General features: G+C 40.6%; 1 protein-coding gene across 3 annotated transcripts in view; it reads right to left on the reverse strand.

Moving 5' to 3' along the window:
* ints1 (integrator complex subunit 1) overlaps window positions 1-23,732 on the reverse strand; it is a 201,781-nt gene that overhangs the window by 32,585 nt on the left and 145,464 nt on the right. For all 3 annotated transcript variants that reach the window (XM_059979779.1, XM_059979778.1, XM_059979780.1), the window contains exons 33-39: window positions 22,430-22,570; window positions 19,716-19,896; window positions 14,150-14,273; window positions 10,442-10,572; window positions 9,426-9,513; window positions 4,111-4,358; window positions 1,502-1,634 (exon numbers count right to left, since the gene is read on the reverse strand). In XM_059979779.1, the coding sequence (XP_059835762.1) occupies window positions 1,502-1,634; window positions 4,111-4,358; window positions 9,426-9,513; window positions 10,442-10,572; window positions 14,150-14,273; window positions 19,716-19,896; window positions 22,430-22,570 (1,046 nt within the window). The remainder of the gene's footprint in view (window positions 1-1,501; window positions 1,635-4,110; window positions 4,359-9,425; window positions 9,514-10,441; window positions 10,573-14,149; window positions 14,274-19,715; window positions 19,897-22,429; window positions 22,571-23,732) is intronic.

A 23,732-nucleotide genomic window follows, 5' to 3' on the forward strand; every position in this document is an offset into this window, starting at 1 on the left:
GATTTAAAAAGAAGAAAGTTCATGTTTTGGAATGGCCAAGTCAGAGACCAGACCTTAGCCCAATTAAGATGCTGTGGCATGACCTGAAGAGGGCTGTTCATCCCAGAAATGTTGATGAACTGAAACAGTTTTGTATGGAGAAATGGTCTAAAATTCCTTGCTATTGTGAAAGTCTGATCAGCAGCTACAGGAAACATTTGGTGAAGGTTATTGCTTTTAAACGTGGTTTTACTAGTTATTAAATACAAAGGTTCACATACTTTTTCCAACCTGGATTGAGAATTATTAAACAATGTGTTGAATAAAGACATGAAAGGTACAATTGTTTGTGTTTTTTTAGTTTAGGCAGATTGTGTTGTCTATTACTATGACTTAGATGAAGATCATTTTCTGAGTAATTACTGCAGAAAACCAGGTAACTGCTAAGGGTTCACAAACTTTTTCTTGCACCTGTATATCAGATATTTACCTAGGGTCCATCAGTATTGTTCCTCTCCTCTATTCACAGGGAGTAACACTCATCAAATTTAGACCCATTAAGCTAATACACGAGGTACAAACCTGAGAGATGCAGTCAGTACCTCAAGATACCTACTTTTCCCTGAAGGCAACTTTTTCAAATGGATGTTGTAATACTAAGGGCACAGTAAATATTACATATTGAGAAAGGCAATATGTTATACAGTGCACTGCATTTAATACTTTGAATGCAGTGTGTTAGTACAACTATTACAGAGTATGGCATTTTTACATGAAACCATTATTCAACAAAATCGACCAGTGTTTGTTTATTCAAAGGAAAGGACCACGTAGTGTGTTCTATACTTTTTAAAATGCATTACTTTATAAATAGCAAGATTTAATTAAAAAATAAGTCCTACATCCTTGAACTGTCGAATACAACCATACAGAGCTATTGCTCATTTTGTTACACGGCAGGTTGTGGAGTCAGGATCAATAGTAACCCTAAAGGGAGTGGGGGAATATAGGGAAAGAACAGAAATATTGAGATTAATTTGCTTGTTCTATGTACTTATTCAGACACAATGGCCTGATTGGTCTTCTCCTATGTTGTAAAATAATTTTAAAATGAACATCTCTTCCCTTTTGGATCAAACTTAAAAAGCCATTTAATCTCAAAACCATAGCACTATTCTGATAAGCAGAGGTGCTCTCTCTTTGGTATATTATCTAATATTTATCTTTCAATCCGCATTACTAAAGCAGTTTATAATTATAGCACTGCTCTTTAAGGAAGCTTCTGTGCACAAATTAACTGGTGCATTTCCCACATTACAAGGTTGACTATTTCTGCACTTCATTGTCTATAAACCCCTACACGACTTCCTGTAGAGGTACAAGTACTAGCTACTTATTTTTCTTTCTTTCAAGGAGCCAGGAGGTGCAAAATCGTAAAGTTCTATGAAACCTTCATGGCACTGCCCCATCTGTTCTCACAGACTGAGCTTTGAGTAGGAAACCATCCATGAATACGTCAAACCTTGCAGGTACTTCCATCACTGGTGCCTTCACTGCTTAGCACACACTCTGGAAGATTCACATGGCGGATAACCTCTGGGACCTGGAAGTAAATCTGAAGCAACAGGCTCTGACAACACTTGCCCGTCACACTGCTGAAAAGAAAAAGAAAAAATAACCTTAAGTAAATAACAGCAGCAACCTCAGCTAGGAGACAGTGTATATACACAAAATACTCAAACAAAGCAACACTAAAATTTCACTAATGTAGCACACTGGGACTTTGGTGATGCCAGACTTAGATTCTGCATCCTCTTCAACACAATTTTAATTCACTTCTTTAGAAAATATGTTACACTGTAATATAGTAAATTTACCAGTGAACCTGGTGAATTTTCAAGACAGCAGAGATAACATTGGTCTTCTCTGGTTAAAAGGAGCATGGGAAACTGGAGTGAAAATGGGCTCCCGGTGTGCTTAAAAGGAATGCAGGAAATAGGGGCCCAGTAAATTTAAAGGGAGCACAGGAAACATCATTGGTGAGCCAGACACTGAATCAATGGATTTTCTGAATAACCACAGAGTTAATTGTTGGATTTTTTAAACAGGAAGGATGTGGAAATTTTAGAGAGGGTGCGGGGGGGGGGGGGAAGAAGTGAGCAGGGAAGAGTGGTGGTGGTGGTGGGCAGGAAGTGTGGGGGCAGGAAGAGTCAGGGTGGGAAAGGGGACAGGAGGAGGAGGGGGGAAGATGTGGCGAGGGGGCACGGGGCGAGAGGGCGCAGGCAAGAGAGACATTGTGGAATAGTAGAGAGGTATCAAAAGCATGGATATCCATTTCAGCTGATGACAATCTGAGATTGGCAGAAAGAGAGGCGAATCTCCAGATGTGCAAATAGGCTTCTTGGTAACAGCACAGGCACAAGCTTTGAAATTCAACCTAGGTTCAAACATGTATCTACACTGCCTGGCATATTTGTCAAGGACAGTGATGGTGTACTTGAATATAGAAGTAAGTTTGTGATGCACATTTACAAGGGATTATGATTATAAATTAATACAGGGTTCAACAACAAATTCTTCAATTAAATTACAAAATTTTAAAAAATCAGTGGAAGTCAGAAGAGCAAAGGTTATAAACAATCAACAGTTAGATAGAACCCATGAAAAGAGAGAGCAAACTGCAATTGGGGATTTTTCAACAGAACTTGCGAAAGTCAGAGATGAAGACTACAAAAGTTTGCTAAGTCCAAAATTAACAAGTGAATAACTTGATTGTTTTGTGCTCTTCTGGGGATGAGCAAAATTCACCTACATGCCACAACTACACACATAACATTATCCTTGCAATAATAGAGCAGCAATTCCAAATTTAGAAATAATACAATATGGTACTTGTGTTGAAAATGCAATGGCTTTTGTCACTGATAGCTGTTCGGTAACAGTCTCCTATCCCAATGGAGCGGCATAATGCCTCAAATAAACAAAGAGAATCCTAGCTATTTTCTCCATTAGTTTTTGTTCTTAAAGAGTTGACCCAAATAAGTGGCTGTACCAATTATCTGGATTCTACTGTATTCATCCATCACAGCTATCATTTAAATCCACATAGACATGATAATCCTTTGAAAAAGTAATGTCTCCTTTAAGCTTGTAAATTGACAATTCTTCAGAATAAAGTCCAATTACAATTACAATTAACAACATTTATTGATCCCAACCCGTAATCCACCTTCATATGATTGCCCCAATGGATGCTGGTAATTTATTCTCTAAGACCTGACAGCCTATGAAATTCTTCAGAGTCAAGGCTGGAGGACCATGTTATCCGTTAAGCAAGCGCACAACACTAAGTTGTTTTCTGTGCATGAGATTCACCCAATTTGACATCCACAATAGAAAATATATTGCACATTATATTAGTTCAAAGGCCTTGCCTCCATTGGCTACACTTTTGCAGAAAAGCAATGACGGGTTTGAGTTGAACAAATCTAAGGGCTAACATCTGGATCCTCAAGGATTAGGTTACAGCACTGTCAGAGTGCTATGCAGGAAGGGTCTGTGGATAGTTGGGAATTGGGGTGGCTGTGATTATATTGATTTGTGTGGGGAAAGGAGCTGACTGTGTGAAATGCAATGCTGGCAATTCCAACACAGTCAGTCATACCCGAGGATAAACCAAATCCTTCCTAGTTGCTGGTTTATCAAAGTCTGCTGCAGCACGCTTTACTGCCAGCCCATGAGAAACTCAATAGGGAAAGTGGCCATCAGACCTTGGTTAAGCAGAAAACAGTAGAAAGAAAAACTTGGTGCTATCAAAGCACAAGCCTCTTAGTAAACAATATATAGAACAGGTTCGGCATAACTTTCACACCTTTCACACAGAGCAGTCTAACTATCCTTGGTGTGTGTCTAGCATTTGGAAAATGAGAATATATTATCCTTACTATATAGAAAATGTTCTGTACATTCAGAGCTATTTTTGTGCCTTATCACCTTGTGCATCAAAAAACAAAAATAAACCAAGTTATCATATGTTGCTCCTGATAAATTAAGTCTAATTTCAAAAACATTTTACCAGATGAAGCACTAATTCTTATGCACTAGAACATAAAAAAGATAGTTTCTTTTTACCTTTCACCCCTTTGTTTGATGCAACTGATTAGATAATCTGTCACTTTCTTGATGTTATCCAAATCACCATGGCAACAATTGAGCAACAGGGGGATTCGAGATCGGATGAGGGTGCCCGTAATATCATCAGCGGGTTTCTTATTGTGAGTCCCAATGCAGATCTTGGCTTCAGACTCCAACAGGACAATATCCACCAGGCTGATAAGCTCACTCTTCTTCAGACACAGGACATACTCCTTAGTATGTTTCTACAAAGACAAAGGAAACACCCAGTAGCTACATTCCCAACCTAGATAGCAATACATTGCCAGGTGGCCATTGGAGGAGTGAGTTTGTTTCTGACTGAGTTTGCCAAATGCAAACTGACTCTCGCATTTCCTACACTGCAGCAGTGATTATACCTTAAATGTCTTTCATTGGCTGTACAGCTTAATGTGGAAATAAAGACAGAATTAGCTCAAACCAGTCAACAATTCAGGCCGAACCAAAATAAAATCTTCAACCTGAAGTGTTAACTCCATTTCTCATTTCACAGTGTTACCTGAACTGATGAGTGTTTCAGATTTCCACCACCTGCACTTTTGACTTTCAAACTTAAGTTTTTCTTTTCAGTTTGACACCTCTAGCGTGTTACTTGTAGTTCTATTAACTTGCATTCTTCCTTATAATACTGGTTGGTCGAGTCACTCCGGTATGTACAGCAACGTTGAATCAGTAAGATTAATGCCCTTCTTTGGGTTACAGTTCAGTCAGAGAGTAGAAACTACCAACATACTGCAACTGACTATATTCTATCATTTAGTTGTATAGTTGATATCTGACTAGATTTTTACTGGATCGATATTTAGGGAGGTCTACTTAGTGCAGATTATATTTGATAAGAACAGCTGTATTTTCACTAAATGACAGAACAGTATAAAGGTATACTTTTACATTCAACATCATTGTCACATTCATTCTCTGCACCTACTGGGACAACAAGTTGGACAACAGTAAGGAAAAGCACTTAAGGAACACAAGAGGAGCAGGAGTAGGCCACTGGATGCCTGGACCCTGCACGGTCATTCAATATGATCATAGCTGATATACCCCAAGCCTTATTCCCTCTCCTCCACCTGATCCCGATAGCCCTCAAGCTCCTGATCTTTCATAGAACTAACTACCTTCACTTTAAGCACTCCTAATAATTTAGTTTCTATAACCCTTTAGAGAAGGGAATTGTAGAGATTCAATCCCTTCGACAAAATGTGGAATTAAATTATTTGCCCCTTATGTTGAAATTGTGCCCCCTTCTTTTAAGATGTCCCATTAGAAGAAACATCTTGACATTCATGCTGTCACATCCCTTAGGATCTCGCATAAGATAACTCTCAATATTCAAAACTACAAAGAATACAGATCTAACCTGTTTTGCATCTTTTGGTAGCACTATCCTGGTGACTCTCCTTTGGACTACTCCCAATGTTACCATATCCTTTCATAGATAAGGGGATCAAAATTGTGCCTGCACTCTTGGTATGGTCTCACCAAGGCCCGCACAACTGTATGAAAACTTGCCTTGTTCTAATTGCCAACTCCTTTGGAATAAAGCCTATACAGTACTGTGCAAAAGAGGATCTGCAGAGACTGGAAATCCAAGCAACCACACAAAATGCTGGAGGAGCTCAGCAGACCAGGCCAGACCTGTCCTGAGGAAGGGCTCAGCACGAAACATCAGCTATGCTCTTAGGCACCGCAGATGTTTAAGACAACTCGTGAGGGTGTTTAAGAGAACTGATAGTTTTAATGGCAAAGGGTGGGTAGTCACACCGAATATTGATTTGATTGAGCTCTATTTTTAAAAACTGTTTACTACTCTTTATAGTAAACTTTTTGATATTTAGAAACTTTGTTTCATTATTTTGAAAGCATTTTTGCTTTAAAGAATTTTTTTATGTGCCTAAAACTTTTGCACATAACTGTATGCTTGTACTACCACTTGTCATTTAGGAAGGCACTCTAGCTGGTTGAATACTAGCTAGATCTTGCTCTACAATAATCTCGATTTCATTTCTCTTAAAATCCTAGCCTAAAAAAAGTGACGAAGTGAGAACATGGAGATGGAATATAATAGATAAAAATACAAGGTCATCCACTTCGCTGCAAAAGGCAGACAAACAGGATATATCTTAAAAGTGTAATCAGGTAACACAAGAGCTTTGGTTTTCCTTGTACACAAGATGTTGAAAATTGACATGTAGATGCATTAGGAAATACAGAAAGTGAATGGTAAGTTGGCCTTTATCACAAAAGGATTTAAATTCAAAAGATGTCTGAAGCCCTTCATTAGTCGGGGTCAACCATGCATATTGTGTCCTACATTATGTACCCCCAGGGTTAATTTTTCCTGTGGACTGTCACTTTAAAACACCGGGAGAATGAAACTGACTTTTGGACACCTGGATTTCAGCTGACTGCAGAGTTGCTTAGGAAGGGGGAGGGATAGAGGGGTAGAGGGTTAGAGGGGTAGAGGGGGGTTATTTGATGGACAACGAATGTTATGGTTTCTCTGCAGCTTGTTTTGAATATACAAGGATACAGAATCACACACAGAAAGACACAGTTAGAATCAAGATGGATTCAGTCAATGGAAGACATCAGTGAGTTGGTTGCTGGTATAAACTTTCAGTAGCCCAAAAGAGGAGAGTTGAGATCGATCCAGAGGGGGATCTCTCTAAGTAGCCTGTGAGAATGAATTTGATTCCACTCAAATACGAAAGTGTGATTGTCACTTAGTTATTCTCTGGTGAGGGGAAAACCTTTGTGAATAATACATGTGTGTTTACCCTTGTCTGGGTGTGGTATTTCACTGAAAAAGGCACCCCTGTGGCAAATCACTGTTGGAGTTATTTCGTATGTTGTGGAACTGGATAAGTGGCTATCACGTTGTGTGTGATTGGGGCAACCTTGCGGAATCTACCAGTGTGTCGACCCTTACCTGGGTGGTGGTTCCCTTGAAGATGGTCCCCTTTGTGATAAGCTACTGTTGGTAATAATCCATAAATGGATTCTGTTTGAGTATCCTGTGGCCACCACTTTGGGACGACCCGTAGCTGAGTTCAGGTGTGGTACCACTTGTGTTGAAAGGATATTCGTTGAAGATCACTATTGGTGATACTTCGTGTGTGGAGTGGAACAACTTCGGAGATAAAACCTACTGTTTTTGTTATTTTGTGTTGCTGTTGTGGAATCTGTGGAATATCGACGTAATTGCCTTCTCACAACATTCGCCTTTGGATTACAAAAACAGGTTTCCCCCGCTATCTGAAGGTAGAGCGTTCCTATGAAACTGTTTGTAAGCCAAAATGTCATAAGGTGAAGAAGCAATTACCATTAACTTATATGGGAAAATTTTTGAGCGTTCCCAGACCCAAAAAATAACCTGTCAAGTCAAACCAAATAACACATAAAACCTAAAAAACACGAACATATAATAAAAGCAGGAACGATATGATAAATATACAACCTATATAAAGTAGAAATATTGTATGTATGGTGTAGTCTCACTTATCAAACTCGGGAAGACAGTGAGCCAAAATCGATTTGGAGAGAAAAAAAAAATCGGTACGTACACGCATGCACACATAACTGCTCGCACAAGGCCTCACAATCATGGTAGTCTTTCTCAGGGTAAACACACATATAAAGCAGGTGTCTTTTTTTCGTAAAAGTGAAAATCCTCTTTAGTTAGAGAAAACAGGTACTAATGTAGGTCTTTCGTAACAGCGAGCTGTCGTAAAGCAAACGTTCGAGAAACAGGGGCCACCTGTATCTTGCATTAATTAACTTGAGAATTGAACTGAACTTTTCGTACCACCTAAGCTTGAAGTAGTTTGGGAACTATATTTACACCTATATATGCATAACACTGTTAACCCTTGATTTACCTGGTTTAAGTTACTATATTACATAGTTACTAATAAAATAGTGCTTTGTTAACAGCAAAACCAGACTCCAGGTTCTATCGCTGCTGATACTTTTACAAGGCTGCATGTACATAACATCTAATTGACTATGTGATATGCAAGACAGCAGGCAATCCAGGGCAGTACGATATGTAGAGCAAGATGCTCCCCATAGAGCCGGCTCCCCCTCTCTATGCAGCTGATGAATCTAAAGGAATGGCAGAGATTGATACAGTTTGGCAGCGGTGGCATTACAAGTGTTGTCAGTCAACAACATAGCACTGCCTTAAGATCTACTGCTCTGGACTTTTCCCTGTGGTTTACTCTTGAAGCTCTCCCCATGAGATCAGTCTTCCTTCTCCCAGGTGAGCTACCAACCACAGCTGCGAGCCCCATCTGCCTGAAGCGACTGGTTTAAATACACCAGCAACCTGTTTTTGCCCCTCTTCTGGCCAGTAGAAACAGTACCACCAGGCTTAGTTGCTAGCCACACAGAAAGGCCAAGAGCTGGACTTGGCTGTCAAAGACTATTTGAGATGTACACCATTGGGAGCATTTAATAGGTAGTGAGAACCTATCCCCCCTACCTCTCCCACAAAAGATGTCCAAATGCAATTATACAGGGCCTTGAATTTACACCTGGAGTATTGTGCTTGGCTTTGGTCTCCTTATCTGAAAAATGGTATTCTGCCTATTGAGACTGTTTCAACAAAACTTCAGCAGGCAAGTCTGATGAGGAATGATTCAGTAAACTAGGTCTATATTATTTTGAATTTGAAGAATGAGAGGAGATATCATTGAATCTTTAAAGTCCTAAAATGTTTCGGCTAAGTGGGTGCAAGGAGAATGTTTCCTCTGAGGAATCTGGAACCAGGGCCACAGTTTCCATATGGAAAGTATGCCACTGACGAGCAAGATGAGGTGAAAGTTCTTTATAGGTGAGAGTGGTGAATTTTTGAAATTCTCTACCCCAGTGGATGGAGGCTCTGTCACTGAATTCATTCAAAATAGACATCAGCAGGCAATATTGCGTAGGAAAAGGACACTAAGATAGATCAGCTGGTGGAGCAGGCACAAAGTGCCAAGTAAATTATGCCACAAATTGGTGAGAAGTTACACCCATGTTGGGAAAGGTCACTGCGTAGCAGTTTTGTGTCCAAAATGTTGCTTTCCAGTCATTAGTTATTCTGTTAGCTTTGTTACATATTGGCATGGCCTACTTAATTAACTAAAAATATAAGCATTTCCTCCAGTTATCAAGGTATTCAAGGAAATTTTTTGCCACAGAAATCCAAAGCCCATTACAAATTGAATCATCTCAATAACTGAGCAACTGGTAGTTCAACTGCGCCATTTGATTTGCAACGCTACCTGTGGGGTTCTTTGGTCACGTCCTTGCCAGATCCTTGGAATGTCCACACAGGCCCAGAGAAAATCTAGGGTTGCTGTAGGGTCAAGCCTGCAAATAAAATAAGGAGATTGGACAGTGATTACCAGATGATGGGGCTGGAGGTAGAGGTAAAGAGAGAAAGAGAAAGAAAGGGAGGGGAAAAAAGAAAGGGAAAGGGACTGAGGGATGAGGGGGTGAAGGTGGTGATGGGGGATTGGGAGAGGGGGGAGAAAGAGAGAAAGAAAGGGAGGGAAAGAGAGAAAGAAAGGGAACGAGGGAGAAAAAGAGGGGGAGGGAGGAGAGAATGAATGGGGCATGGGAGAGATAGATAGATGCGTGTTTGAAAGAGATAAGGTTACACCCTCATCATTTAACATATATTCTCTTGGTTTAGTTGCATCTAGATTTGGCCTACTATAATGATTTTAATTAATTAATAATTACAAACATTTGATACTGTTGTGCAATTGTGTAATCAGTTGACAATCTCTTCTACACTCCTAATCTTACAATGAAAGATGGATCACGAATGAAGCAGCTGAATATAATTGGGCCTCAGACAGTCCTCAGAAACTCCTGAAGTGATGTCCCAGGATTGGGATAATAGACCTCTAACAGCAGCAAATGTTTTGCAATACATTATTTACTCTAGAGTTATGCTTTTTCCTTGATGTCCATTACCCAGTTTTACCAAGGCTCCTTGATGTTTCATACAGACAAATGCCACCATAAAGTCGAAAACAGTCAATCTGATCTCACCTCTGAAATTCACCTCTGCACCAGAGTTTGGACTAAGGGTGTAAGGAGGTCTAGAGCTGAGTAGTTCTGCTGTAATGCAAACTGGCCATTGGCGAGCAGGTGCACAGGTTAGAATTTCACAAATTCATTCCCAGTGTAATGAGACCTCACTTTTAATTGCTTGAAATGTTAGGGAGCCAAACTGCCTGCTACCTTATTGCTGAGTGCTGCATGCATTTGCTGTTGGTTTGCAGCTTACCTGAGCCCCTCTTGGTTACTCAGTAGAGTGCTGATGCACTGATGCAGTGTCGTCCAGTTTGACTGGTGAATGAGAACAGCTAGAAGATAGGGTCGGAACGAAAGCAGCTGCGATCCTTGCTGATCTGTGGTCTGGACACAAGAACTCATTCTAATTAACGTACAAAGATCCCAAAAAAAGGAATCACCTGCATCCTCTATGCCTAATCAAGACTGAGCAAGATCAGAATTTTAAAGTGGTATTGACTTAAACAATGATCTTTAATCCATCACCCAAACACATTTATTTCTGATTAGCTAAGTGTACACAAAGTAGAATCACTTTTTTAAAATAAAAAAATAAACAGAAAAGACTATTTAACCTCTCATACTAACTTCACATTTAATTGCATCTTGACCACTGTGTATCTCAACCCCACTCACTGATAGGTATCTCTTCATACTCTTATCTTTTAAATGGTTTGGCCCTGAACATGTCAGTTGTCACCACCATTCACAGGATCTAAGGAGGGAGGATAATACATTACTACTCCCGGAGTGTGAACAAGTATTTTTGATTACCTTATTAAATGGCCATGTACTTACTTTAAGACTTTTTTCCTCTAATTTTTCCCCCATCAAAGAAAGCAGTTTCTGTGTAAAGAAAACCACACTGACTTCAGAAATAAACTGCTTATGTCACTTTCTCTCTCTGCTCTTACAGAACCAAATCAAGGGTTTGGTAACACAAAGATCATGCTCCTGCACCAGCAATTTAGAAATTGGGATAAGGATCCACAGAGACATTCAAATCCTACTATGGCACGTAGGAAACCTAAATTTATAAAGTAATCTGGAATGAATTAGTAAAATGGGTATAAAACTAGCAGTGTTCTGAAGAGTTATGTGGTTTAGCTAGATCTTCAGACAGGGAAAGATGCAGTTCTTACCTAGATTGACCTAAGTGACTCCCAAAGATGCAGCAAGACTCTTAAGTGCACTATCAGGGAACCTGGTATCCCAATTAGTTGTATCAATGAATGTTTTGCATTGGCGGAGCAAAATGGCACAGGCCACCAATGCCTTCTCAAGGAAAATAAATGCTACCCACATCGCTCTAGCTTATGAAATCAACATACAGCAGTTATTAAATTGTTGATTTTTTCAAAGCACGTCATTCTTATATAATAAACACAAGGTTCTGCAGATGCTGAAAATCTTGAGAAACACATTCAAAATACTGGAGAAACTCAGCAGGTCAAGCAGCATCTATGGAAAGGAATAAACAGTCGACGTTTCGGGCTGAGACACTTCATCAGGACTGGAGAGGAAGGGTGAAGAAACCAGAATAAGAAGGTGGGGTAAGGAGAAGGAGTATAAGCTGGAAGGTTTTAGGTGAAGCCAGGTTGGTGGGAGAAGGGGGATGAAGTGAGAAACTAGGAGGTGACAGGTGGAAAATATAAGGGATGAAGAAGAAAGAGGAATAGCCTACTCAGGCCCAACAAGGTATTGTCTCCGCACCATCACCACCTCATCAACCATGATCTCCCATCCACTGTTACAAACCTCATGGTTCCTTATCCCACACTGCTCATTTCTACCTCATAGCCAAGATTCACAAACCAGTCTGTTTGGGTAGTTCTACTGGTTCTGCCTGCTCCCGCCCAACTGAACTCATGTCTGCATACCTGAACTCCATGTTATTCTACTTGGTTCAGTCCCTTCCCGTGTATATTCATGACACTTCACATGCTGTCGATTTCTTCAACAACTTTGAAATCCCTGGCCCTGATTGCCTCATTTTCTCCAGGGATGTCCAGACCCTTTGTACTTCTATCCTCACTCAAGAAGGACTTAAAGCTCTCTGCTTCTTTATGAACAGCAGATCCAACCAGTTTCTCTCCACCACCACCTACGCCCATCCAGTGGAAATGATCCTCACATTCAACAATTTCTCTTTTGGCTCCAAGGAGTAGCCATGGGTATCTGCAAGGGCCCCAGCTAAGCCTGCCTTTTCGTTGGCTATGTGGAACAATCCATCTTCTAAGCCTTCACTGGTAACGCTACCCAACTCTTTCTGTGCTACACTGATGACTGCACTGGTGCTGCGTCATACATCTATGCTGAGTTGTTAATTTTATCAACTTTGTCTTCAACTTCCACCCTGCCCTTAAATTCACTTGTTCCATTTCTGAAACCTCTCTCCCCTTTCTCAATCTGTCTCCATGTCAGGGAACAAATTGTTTATCGACATCTTTTATAAACCTACCGATTCCCAAGGCTATCTTGATTATACCCTTCCCACTGTCTCCTGAAAAAAATGCTATTCCTTTTTACAGTTCCTTTGCCTCTGCCACACCTGTTCCCAGAATGAGGCTTTCATTTGTAGAACATCAGAGATGTCCTCCTACTTCAAATAACGGGGTTTCCCTTCCTCCACCACTGATGTTGCCCTCACCCGCATCACCTCCATTTCCCAGACATCTGCCCTCACTCCATCTTCTCACTGCCTTAATAAGGACAGAGCTATGTTTTTTCTTACCTACCACCCCATGAGCCTCCGCATCCAGCATATCATTTTTTGAAACTTCAGCCATCTTCAAAGGAATCTACCACCAAATACATCTTTACCTTCACTCCACTTCCCACTTTTTGTAGGGATGGCTCCCTCCGTGATTCCCTTGTCCATTTATCCCTCCCTACTAATCTTCCTCCTGGCACTTTTTTCCTGCAAGTGAAAGAAATGCTACACCTGCTCCTTCACCTCCTCCCTCACTTCCATTCAGGACCTCAAATAATCTTTTCAGGTGAGGTAACACTTCACCTGCAAATCTGTTGGGGTCTTCTACTGTATCTGATGCTCCTAATGTGGCCTCCTCTACATTGGTGAGACCCAACATAGACTGGGGCACCGCTTTATTGAGAATCTTCACTCCATCCACAACAAACAGGATTTCCCAATGACAACCATTTTAATTTCAATCACCATTCCCATACTCTTCTAGTGTCATGATGAGGCCACTCTGAGGTTGGAGGAGCAACACCTCATATTCTACATAGATGGCCCCCAACCTGATGGCATGAACATCAATTTCTCTCATTTCTGGTGGATTGTCCCCCCCTCCCCCTTCTTTCACTCTGACTTTGGCTCCCCTCTTAACTCCTCTCTTGTCCTTCCCTGTCTATCACCTCCCCATGGTGCCCCTACCCTTTCCCTTCTTCCATGGCCCATTCTCCTCTCCTATCAGATTCTTTCTTCACCAGCCCTTTATCTTTTCCACCTATCACCTCCCAGCTTCTCATTTCATCCCTCTCCAACCAATCACCTGGCTTCACCTATCACCATCTATCTTGTACTCCTTCTGCTCCTCCCACCTTCTTATTCTGGCTTCTTCCCCATCATTTCCAGTCCTGACGAAGGGTCTCGGCCCCAAATATCAACTGTTTATGAACTTTCCATAGATATTGCCTGACATGCTGAGTGTTCTTACAGCATTTTGTTTGTGTTACTCATATCTATATAATTTTGTTGTGTAATCTGACTCAATTTTAGTATTTGACATACTCAGGAGTTTGGAGCACATGCTCTTAACTTGTGAGCAAGATGCAGAAAACTGAGCTAACACTCAATCCATCAGTGACTAAGAAGGATAAAAGCTACTTGTCCATTCCAGAGTTCAGACACATGCAATATTCACCTCAACCCTCACGATACCTTACTAATCTTTACCTTATGGTCAGCAAACAGGAGCTTCTGCTGTTGTTCAGGACAACAGGATATGACTTCAGGGTCCAGCAACTCAAACCAGTCAATCAGTAGCCCAGATGCCGAAACGGGCTTCATCTGCTCCACACTGCAGAGATCAAGAGAAAAGCAGAGACAGTGATAACATGCAGAAGAACTAAGAATGATAAGCACAGAATTATTGCAGCATGGAAAAAGACTAGATAACAAAGAAAGACAAAAGCAATCTAGTCAGTCCCATTCCCATTCCCCAGCCTTTTGTCAATGCAATTTTTACCCCTCTCAAATATCAATGTATTTTTCTTCTGAGAGAAACAAATTTTGCTTTCATCACTCTTGGCAATGAATTTCAAATTTCAAAATGTTTACCCCTCTGTCACCCTAGCTCTTTTATTCATTACCTTCAATTCAAGTTCTCTTCTTCTTCTCAATCCTTCCAGCAAAAGAAAGACTCCTTAATTCACTTTGTCTGAGCATTTGTGAAATTAACACATCTCGCTATTCTCTGCTTCAAGAATAACCTCAACTCCTCCAATCTATTCACATAGCTTAAATTTTCCTTACATGGCAACACACTTCAAAAATTTTTCTGTACCTTCTCTTTGCTATCAATTCTTTTTATAATAGTCATTAGAAATGTATGGAATAACCTAATTACACCAAATTTGAGTTTCATAAAGATTCAACATCACCTCCTCACTTTTATGATGTGTGCATCCATTTATAAAGTTCAGTAATCAATATACTTCATTCCCTCCAATTATTTTCTGAAGTTTGTGTACAAAAATATCCATTATCTCTCTGGCCACTCACTTTTAGAAATATATATTTTATATTAGTCGACCAGGCTTCTATCCTCAGCAGTTTGAGAACGAGAGATGATCCCATTCTTACAGAACTCAACAAAGTAGACATTTCTATTGGCTGCGATGTCAAGAAGCAGACACCTGTCTCAGAATAAGGGGTATTTCCTTTAATTGTCAGATGGGGTGAAAGCTCTGTTGATCTGTGTTTAGAATGATCTCAATGACCGTCACTCCATGGTTCTCTGAAGTACAAAATTCAAAGTTCATCACCCTGAGTGAAGAAATTTCACTTCTTTCTAGTCCAAGGTGAAGTGGCCCTCATGGTATCCACAGTCAGCCAACCAGAGAAAGATCCAATTTTCACCCTTTCTTGGCTTCCTAATTTCCTTTCTCACTTGTATTTTGATCTTTTTATATCTGATTTCTTCCACACATCACTATTTTTACTGTTTCCTCTTACTCTTTTGACATCACATCACCAGTCTCTGGCTTTGACCGTCCAAGTGGGAATGCATCTGGATCGTATCCTAACCATCTTGTCCTTAATGACTCATCAACATCTGCCAATTTCTGATTTCAATTTTCTGCAGCCTTTTGCATTTTCAAATAAGTATGTCATTCTCTTAAGCACTTTTACTTTACATAGTCTCTTAGCCTTTCATAGTGCTGTTGTGAACCTTACAACACTATAACCTCTGTTACCTGTTGACACTTGCTTCATTTCATTCCCCATCACCATATTCAATATTTTAGAATTCTGATTAAATTAATTTTAATTAAATTTCACATTTAAATTAAGTATTTTGTGTTGGTTGAGAAACCTTCTTATAAAACACTCCTGAACACATTTCAGAAATTCTTTCCCTCTATCCTTTATGCTGTTACTACTCAATCTCTGTCAGCAAATCCAAAGTACCCCATTCTTACATTTCTTCAATTTCTTGCACATTTGTTACCTTATATTCCTCACTGTAAATGGTAGCCAAGAAAAAAGGCATAACTCAAGCAGTAATGGATTGTGTGTGGAGGAAATTATCAGTAGATTGCATGCCTGACTCAAAAGTTTATGAGCCTGAGAAAGCATTGTCAAATTTACAAGCAACACACACAAAATGCTAGTGGAACACAGCAGGCCAGGCAGCATCTATAAGGAGAAACACTGTTGACGTTTCGGGCCGAGACCCTTCATCAGGACTAATTGAAAGGAAAGATAGTAAGAGATTTGAAAGTAGGAGGGGGAGGGGAAAATGCAAAATGATTGGAGAAGACCAGAGGGGGTGGGATGAAGCTGAGAGCTGGAAAGGTGATTGGCATTAGGGATACAGAGCTGGAGAAGGGAAAGGATCATGGGACGCCAGACCTTGGGAGAAAGAAAGGGGGAGGGGAGCACCAGAGGAAGATGGAGAACAGGCAGAGTGATGGGCAGAAAGAGCGAAGGGGGGGAACTAAATATATCAGGGATGGGATAGGAAGGGGAGGAGGGGCATTAACAGAAGTTAGAGAAGTCAATATTCATGCCAACAGGTTGGAGGTTCCTCCAACCCGAGTGTGGCTTCATCTTGACAGTAGAGGAGGCCATGGATAGACATATCAGAATGGGAATGGGACATGGAATTAAAATGTGTGGCCACTGGGAGATCCTGTTTTCTCTGACGGACCGAGCGTAGGGGTTCAGCGAAACGGTCTCCCAGTCTGCGTTGGGTCTCACCAATATATAAAAGGCCACACCGGGAGCACCAGACACAGTATATCACAACAGCCAATTCACAAGTGAAGTGTCGCCTCACCTGGAAGGACCGTCTGGGGCCCTGAATGGTGGAGAGGGAGGAAGTGTAAGGGCAGGTGTAGCACTTGTTCCGCTTACAAGGATAAGTGCCAGGAGGGAGATCGGTGGGAAGGGATGGGGGGAACGACGAATGGACAAGGGAGTCGCATACGGAGCAATCCCTGCGGAAAGCAGAAAGAGGGGGGAGGGAAAGATGTGCTCGGTAGTGGGATCCCTTTGGAGGTGGTGGAAGTTACGGAGAATTATATGTTGGACCCGGAGGCTGGTGGGGTGGTAGGTGAGGAGAAGGGGAGCCCTATCCCGAGTGAGGTGGTGAGCGGATGGGGTGAGGGCAGATGTGTGGGAAATGGGAGAGATGCATTTGAGAGCAGAGATGATGGTGGAAGAAGAGAAGCCCCTTTGTTTAAAAAAGGAAGGCACCTCCTTCGTCCTGGAATGAAAAGCCTCACCCTGAGAGCAGATGCAGCAGAGGCGGAGGAATTGTGATAAAGGGATAGCCTTTTTGCAAGAGACAGGGTGGGAAGAGGAATAGTCCAGGTAGCTGTGAGAGTCTGTAGGCTTATAGTAGATATCAGTAGATAAGCCGTCTCTAGAGATGGAGACAGAAAGATCAAGAAAGGGGAGGGAGGTGTCAAATTTACAAACTGGGCTAGGTTTGATGGACGAGACCAGGATGTCATGGAATAGTTACTGAAATCGCATTACCAGTACCTATTGTTCAAACAGCAATGATAACTCTGCCTCAAGATGCAGGTCTACTGTGAATTAACAGTGGACCATTCAGCCCCTCAACCCTAGACCATCATTTAGATATCATTCACTCACATTAGCAACCAATAGAAAGCATGGGATAATGTAACTCAAGCTAACGTAATGGTCTTTCTGTAGAAGCAGTGTTTGAGTTACGGTTAGAGATAATGGATGCTTTGGAATTTGAGCTGGGTCCTTTGTTCAGTGGGAGATGAAGAGAGAAGACACTGAAGAGAACTGGTCACAGGATTCATGTCGGTGGGGGGGGTCATGATTTGATGGAGCCAAGACCGATTGAGGATTGGTGAATATGAATTTTGGGGAGAGTTGAGCTCCAACTTGTGCACGTTTGACTGTTCAATTATAATGGGTCCTTTTTGTTTTTTTCATTCTTTTCTTTACTAACTCTTTAGTTAAGATTCATAAATATAATTCCTTTAATTGTATGCAGTTTACTGTCTGTTATTTCTTGGCACTTGTAACAGGGTAACAAATTACACAGCACCCACAAAAAATGCAGTTTAGGGTGGGAGAGCTGTCCCAATCTCATGAATTTGGCGGGACTGGAGTGTATTCCCGAGACTTATGCTGCCAAGAAAACCAAGGAGGTGTCACATGTATGGAAGAAATTTTCAGTAAATTGTGTGCTACTGTTCTGAATGCTCCCTCAACTCCATGCCTATCCATAGTAACCTTTCACCCTCTGGCTTAACATGAATCTGTCTCAAACATAATTCTGGTGTCATCAGCTGTTGAGGAAGAGAATTCAATGATTCACAGCTCTATGAGCAAATAATTTCAGCTCATGTCTGTCTTAAATAGATGAGTTCTTGATAGTGACCCCAAGTTCTACGTTCCCCTACAAGAGAACATGTGCATCTGTCAAGATCCTTCTGGATCTTGAATGTTTCACTTGGTTCAAATACTGAAAGAGTACATTACGTATGCTTTTATTATCTTACTTTGAGACTTAATTATTAATAAAATTACAATTTATGAATTTGAATAACTACGTTGTGTGGTTAATGTGCTTAGGTCTTTTTCCACCAAGATTCTTGAGCCTTGAAATACAAGCAGAATCTCTACAATGGAACTGATGAGAAATACCTTACTGATACACAAATTTTACGCAATGTATTATTCTCTTGAGACTAACAGCTTTGTAAATCAAGGAATTCCTATACTATCAGTGCCAATGTAAATAAACCAGGTATTCAATAAACTTTGATATCGATCTCTTTCTTAGCTCCTTAAATTCTGCCTCTCAAACCTAATTCATCTTTCTACTGGAGTCAATCATATCAATATGGACCAAATCTTGGTTGTTTAGAGTCACTTCAAATTTCCTACAGTTGGTCAGTTACGAATCTGATGTTACCACGATGGCAATGCACAATTTCGGCAAGGGATTTTAAAACAAATGGATGAAACTGTGAGGAGCTAAGCTCAAAAGGCTTGCAAAACTCAGCAGTAATGACTAAAACTTTCCCCTTTAATTCACATTATCCATTTTTCAGATAGAGAGTTATCTTCTTGTGTTCACACTAAAACTTGTGATTTGAATGCTGGACATCCAAAATAAAAACAAAAAGTAAGTAAAGAAAGCAAGGGGGAGCTTAATAATTGGTAACATGACCTCATTAGTTCTATCAAAAGTTGTCTGTGTCCATCTCTTTTCACTACTAATGTGCCCAAAAGAACTTCCAGCATTAAATACTTCTGTTCCTCAACATGGAGATTATGGGCCTTGTGCTCAAAGCTAGATATCCAATAAGCTTCTCATCTGATCTCCCTCAGATTAAAGGGGTCCCTGAAGTTGGAAAGGACAGCAGAAGAGCACCTTCATTTGAAGAGGCCTCAAATTTTTTTAAATCATAGTGCTAAAGCCCAAGTAGCAGTCTTGCTAGCTTAAAGAACAAACACTATCATCAGCTTATGAAACACTTATTGGAGTAATTAAACTTAAGTTGGGACATCAGAACTAGTAATGCAAATCACTACTCTATTGGGACCCTGGATAGTCATCAACTTACTGCTAGGCTGCTTAACATTTTAGACTGCAACACATCATAATAAGCTCCAGCTTTCCATTCCCACCAGAAACACTCAGTCCCAAAACATTGCTCATTGTACACTGTTAGATTAACTTGCTGCACAAGTTATTTGGTCACAGCCACTTTTCCCACCAAAAATGCCCCAATGGATCTACCTGTTGCCATCGACCTCCATCTTCACCACTGACTCTTCTCCTTCTTGATGAAGAAGTGTGGTTATCAGAGCCACTGGATCCATGGCTGTATGCTGTGTGGCCACTTCCGGGCTGGTGGTGAGGACTAATGTCAATAGTTCTTCCAAGTAGGGAGACCGCATCTCAATTAAACCCTTTAATACTGTGGGATTGACAGAATTTTAATGGTGATAATCTCTAACAGAACAGATATCTAAAAAATTACAAAGAAAATGCCCAATAGGATGAGGCATAATTACGCCAGACACTTAGCATTCATTGCAAAATTCTTCTGACATTACTTAGAACTTTTACATTTCTTCATCTTGGCTACATATTTTACAGCATTCATTGCAAAATTCTTCTGACATTATTTAGAACTTTTACATTTCTTCATCTTGGCTACATATTTTACACATGTACAAACCAGCCTCCCTACACTGTTAAATACTGGACATTTTATCTTTTCATTCACTCGCACACATAATACTCTTCACTGCATTCTCTTCAAAGAGCTTGCTCATCACTGCACAGATCATCTGAGCAATTCACCACAACTTCAGAAAACTTGCTTTCTGGTTTTAAATACAACTCTCAAATCTTTTGCTAGCTTCAGTTGTTGCCTTTCATTATTGCTGAGACAAAGCCAATGTAAAATGCACTCTTCCATGTCTCCGTGTTAATTAGGCTCAGAGGCACACGTAAACTGCAGAGAATTATTGTGCATTCCATTAGTTACTAATAAACTCAACAGGGAAATAAGTATAAATTTTTTTATTGAGAGAGTGATCAGAGCATGAAACTCCATTATAGGAAAGAGTTGAGGCAAATAACTCGAGATTTCAAACCAAAGGAGTACATGGGAGGAAAGAGAATAAAAGTATTTGCTGAAAGACAGAGTTAATCTTGGGTAAAAGGAACACTTCTGATAGGTTTAAACAGCAGTTTTGCCAAAGTGGTCCAATGGCTAAATTCAGTGCTGTCTACACTCTGGAGTTTACAAGAGAGAATAAAAGATGCTGAGCAGGATTGATAAAGTGGATGCTGGGAGGATGTTTCTGCTGGGGGGAGTATATAAAACTACATAGGACAATCTCAAGAAAAGGCTTTGATCACCAAGACCGGCACAAGAAAAAACTTCTCTCTTAGGAACCATTGGAATTCTCTGCCGCAAAGCTGTAGATACTGGGTTATTAAATGCATTCAAAGGGCTGAGATGTATTTCTGGACTACAAGGCATTCAAAAGACATGGTGATCAAGCAGTAAAGTGGAGTTGTAGGCAAAATGCAGATAAGCATTGCTTTAAATGAATGGCAGAGCAGGTATGAGAAGCCAAGTAGTCCACTCTTTTTCATTTTTCAAATGCTCTTAAATGTTATGTGTTTAGATCTAAATGGTCTGGTTTGAATGGCAGCATCTCAAATTAACCTTATGCTAGTGTAGACACAGTCATAACACCTTTAGGAATTAATGATCAGAAAAATTATTCAACTTAGGATTATGTTTCTGGACTGGTAGCACTGAGACAGGACAAATAATGCAGGGAAGGAAAGTTCACATCTTTACATTGCAGTTCATGAAATCTAATTAGTTGAATAATGTCCTTTAAGGGAGCATACCCTGCTGTCTTCATCTGGATCTTTCCTGCAAAACTATGACTGGTTACAAAGCAGCTTCGAATACTCAACTCTCAAGCAACGCAACTACATTATCTAGTAGTCATTGCTGTTTGTTGAGAACTTAGATAACCATAAAAATATATTGTACTAAGGCCATATGACAAAAAAAAGCCATTTTGTCTAAACTCAGTTGCCAGCTCCCTCTCCCTCCACGTTTCTCCTATTGCCTAGTGTTTCTCTCTCCCCTCCCCGCCGTCTTTCAGATCTACTCCTCAGGTTTTTTTCTCAGCCCTGCCGAAGGGTTTCGGCCTGAAAGGTTGACTGTGATTTTTTCCATAGATGCTGCCTGGCCTGCTGAGTTCTTTCAGCATTTTGTATATGTTGCCAGCTCTTAACTGTATTCCATAAATCACAGCAGATTAGGTGGCCATTCCATAAGATTATCGGATATACTGAGGGTTTCTTCCTCAAGCAATGAATTCAAGACAAACCATTCTTTAGGTGAAAATAAAATCTTCAGCTACTTCTCCCCACTATTCTTTCTATCTCAATTTGACTTTCTAATCACCCTAAGCAAAATAACCACTCTCTGTTCACCATGATAAGGCTGTACAAGATTATAAACATTGATTAATCCTCTTTTGATCTTGACAACAGCCCCTGCCTAACTCTCTCTCCCTTATAATAATTCCCCAACGCTGGCAACATTCATATACATCTCCTCTCCAAGCTCTCTAGTGCTATTGTCCATTCTGCAAATGGTAGAGAACCTGGTTGTCACATGTCCAATGATGCAATGTTGATCACAGGGGAAAAGCACAACCCAGGTTTCAGAGCACTTTAGGACAACCTGAGGCCATTAAAGCCACAAAATCACAGCATCAAATATATGACATTTCTCAAGACAAGTGAACTCAGCAAACACAGTACCATTAAGAGTTCTACAGTGAGAAACATGTTTCCACCAGTTTTTTTTAAGTATTTTTTTCTGTCAAACAAAACTAGTTTCTTTCTATCCATTAACTAATTCAGAACAAAGTAGAATGTGTTTGCCATACACTGCAGTAGATTCATACCTCTTCCCATCAACTCTGGCTCCACGTTGCATGCCTCCCCAGTTTTGAGAGCCGACATTATTGCTTGTACTGCTGAATCGATCAACTCCTGGTCTTGCTGATAGCTCAGCTGCTCAGCCAGGTGCCTGAAGTTGGCTCGTACTGTAGAAACACAACCCCAAAATGTATTGCAAGCTGCGCAAAAAAAGTTAACACTGTAAGTTACAAGTTGAAGTCTAACCTACAGTATGTAGCAGAGGATGCTAGACACTTGTTTATCCAATAAGCTAACAGCCTCACTTAGGCTGGGCTTTAAACAGATATAACCTAGCCATTACCCCCAGAAAGGGCAAAATAAAGTAATTTGGAGAGACGCTTGTATAACCACCAGTTAGAATGAATTGCGAATCTGAGACTTTATGTGTGACCCCAATTATTGGTTAGAAATAAATCTTTACAGACTTGATATGATGGTGCTGTCATTTAAAATTATTCAATATATATGTCACCATAGATCAGTGACCCTCCAGCTGTTCTGAGGGACTCAAAAAGACAAGCAAAATCCAATAAACAATTCAGAATACAAACATCCCAGATATTCATTTTGAAATAATGACCTGAAGGATCACTTGTTGTTTCAAACCAGTCTAACTTGGCTCCTCTAGCAAAGTATTATCTGAATTTTGCAGAACAGCTCTAGAATCCATTACTTTAACATTTAAAATAAGTTCTAATGAAATCCCTGATTGGTTAATTGGGTTTAAAAAGCCACCTGATAGAGTTCCCACCACGAGTGCCTAGATATTTTCAGAGACCTTGTCCAAGCTGTTTTGAATTAATCAACTCCAGCTAGGACAGTAATAGGATGTTTCGATGAGTAAAGCTCTCAGATGGGAACAGAGCTCCCAGCTCTCAGAGGTGTTTGGGAGGGTAAGTAGGCAGGTGAGGAAAGTGTGTGTAAATGATGGGGATGGGGGGGCGGGGGCGGTGTGGTGAACTACATATACCTGTCTGGACACGCACCCCCCCCCCCCCCCCGCTGACTGCTCCTGTGGCTCCTCCCACGGACCCCGGTATAAAGGCGATTGGAGACACTGCGCCGGGCTCAGTCTCCAGGATGCAGTGTGGTGGTCAATTGCTGCTTGTTCTTTCTTCCAGTCAATAAAAGCCTATATCTCGCCTCACATCTCAGAGGTTTATTGATGGTGCATCAGGGGGTGAGCATGCATGTGAACATAATAGGAGTAGGTGTAGGATAGTCAGCCCTCATGTCTGCCCTGCCATGCAACATGATCATGGTTGATCTTCTCCTAGATTGTTTATT

The sequence above is a fragment of the Hypanus sabinus genome, chromosome 9 (genome assembly GCF_030144855.1).
Source record: "Hypanus sabinus isolate sHypSab1 chromosome 9, sHypSab1.hap1, whole genome shotgun sequence".
NCBI lineage: Eukaryota > Metazoa > Chordata > Chondrichthyes > Myliobatiformes > Dasyatidae > Hypanus > Hypanus sabinus.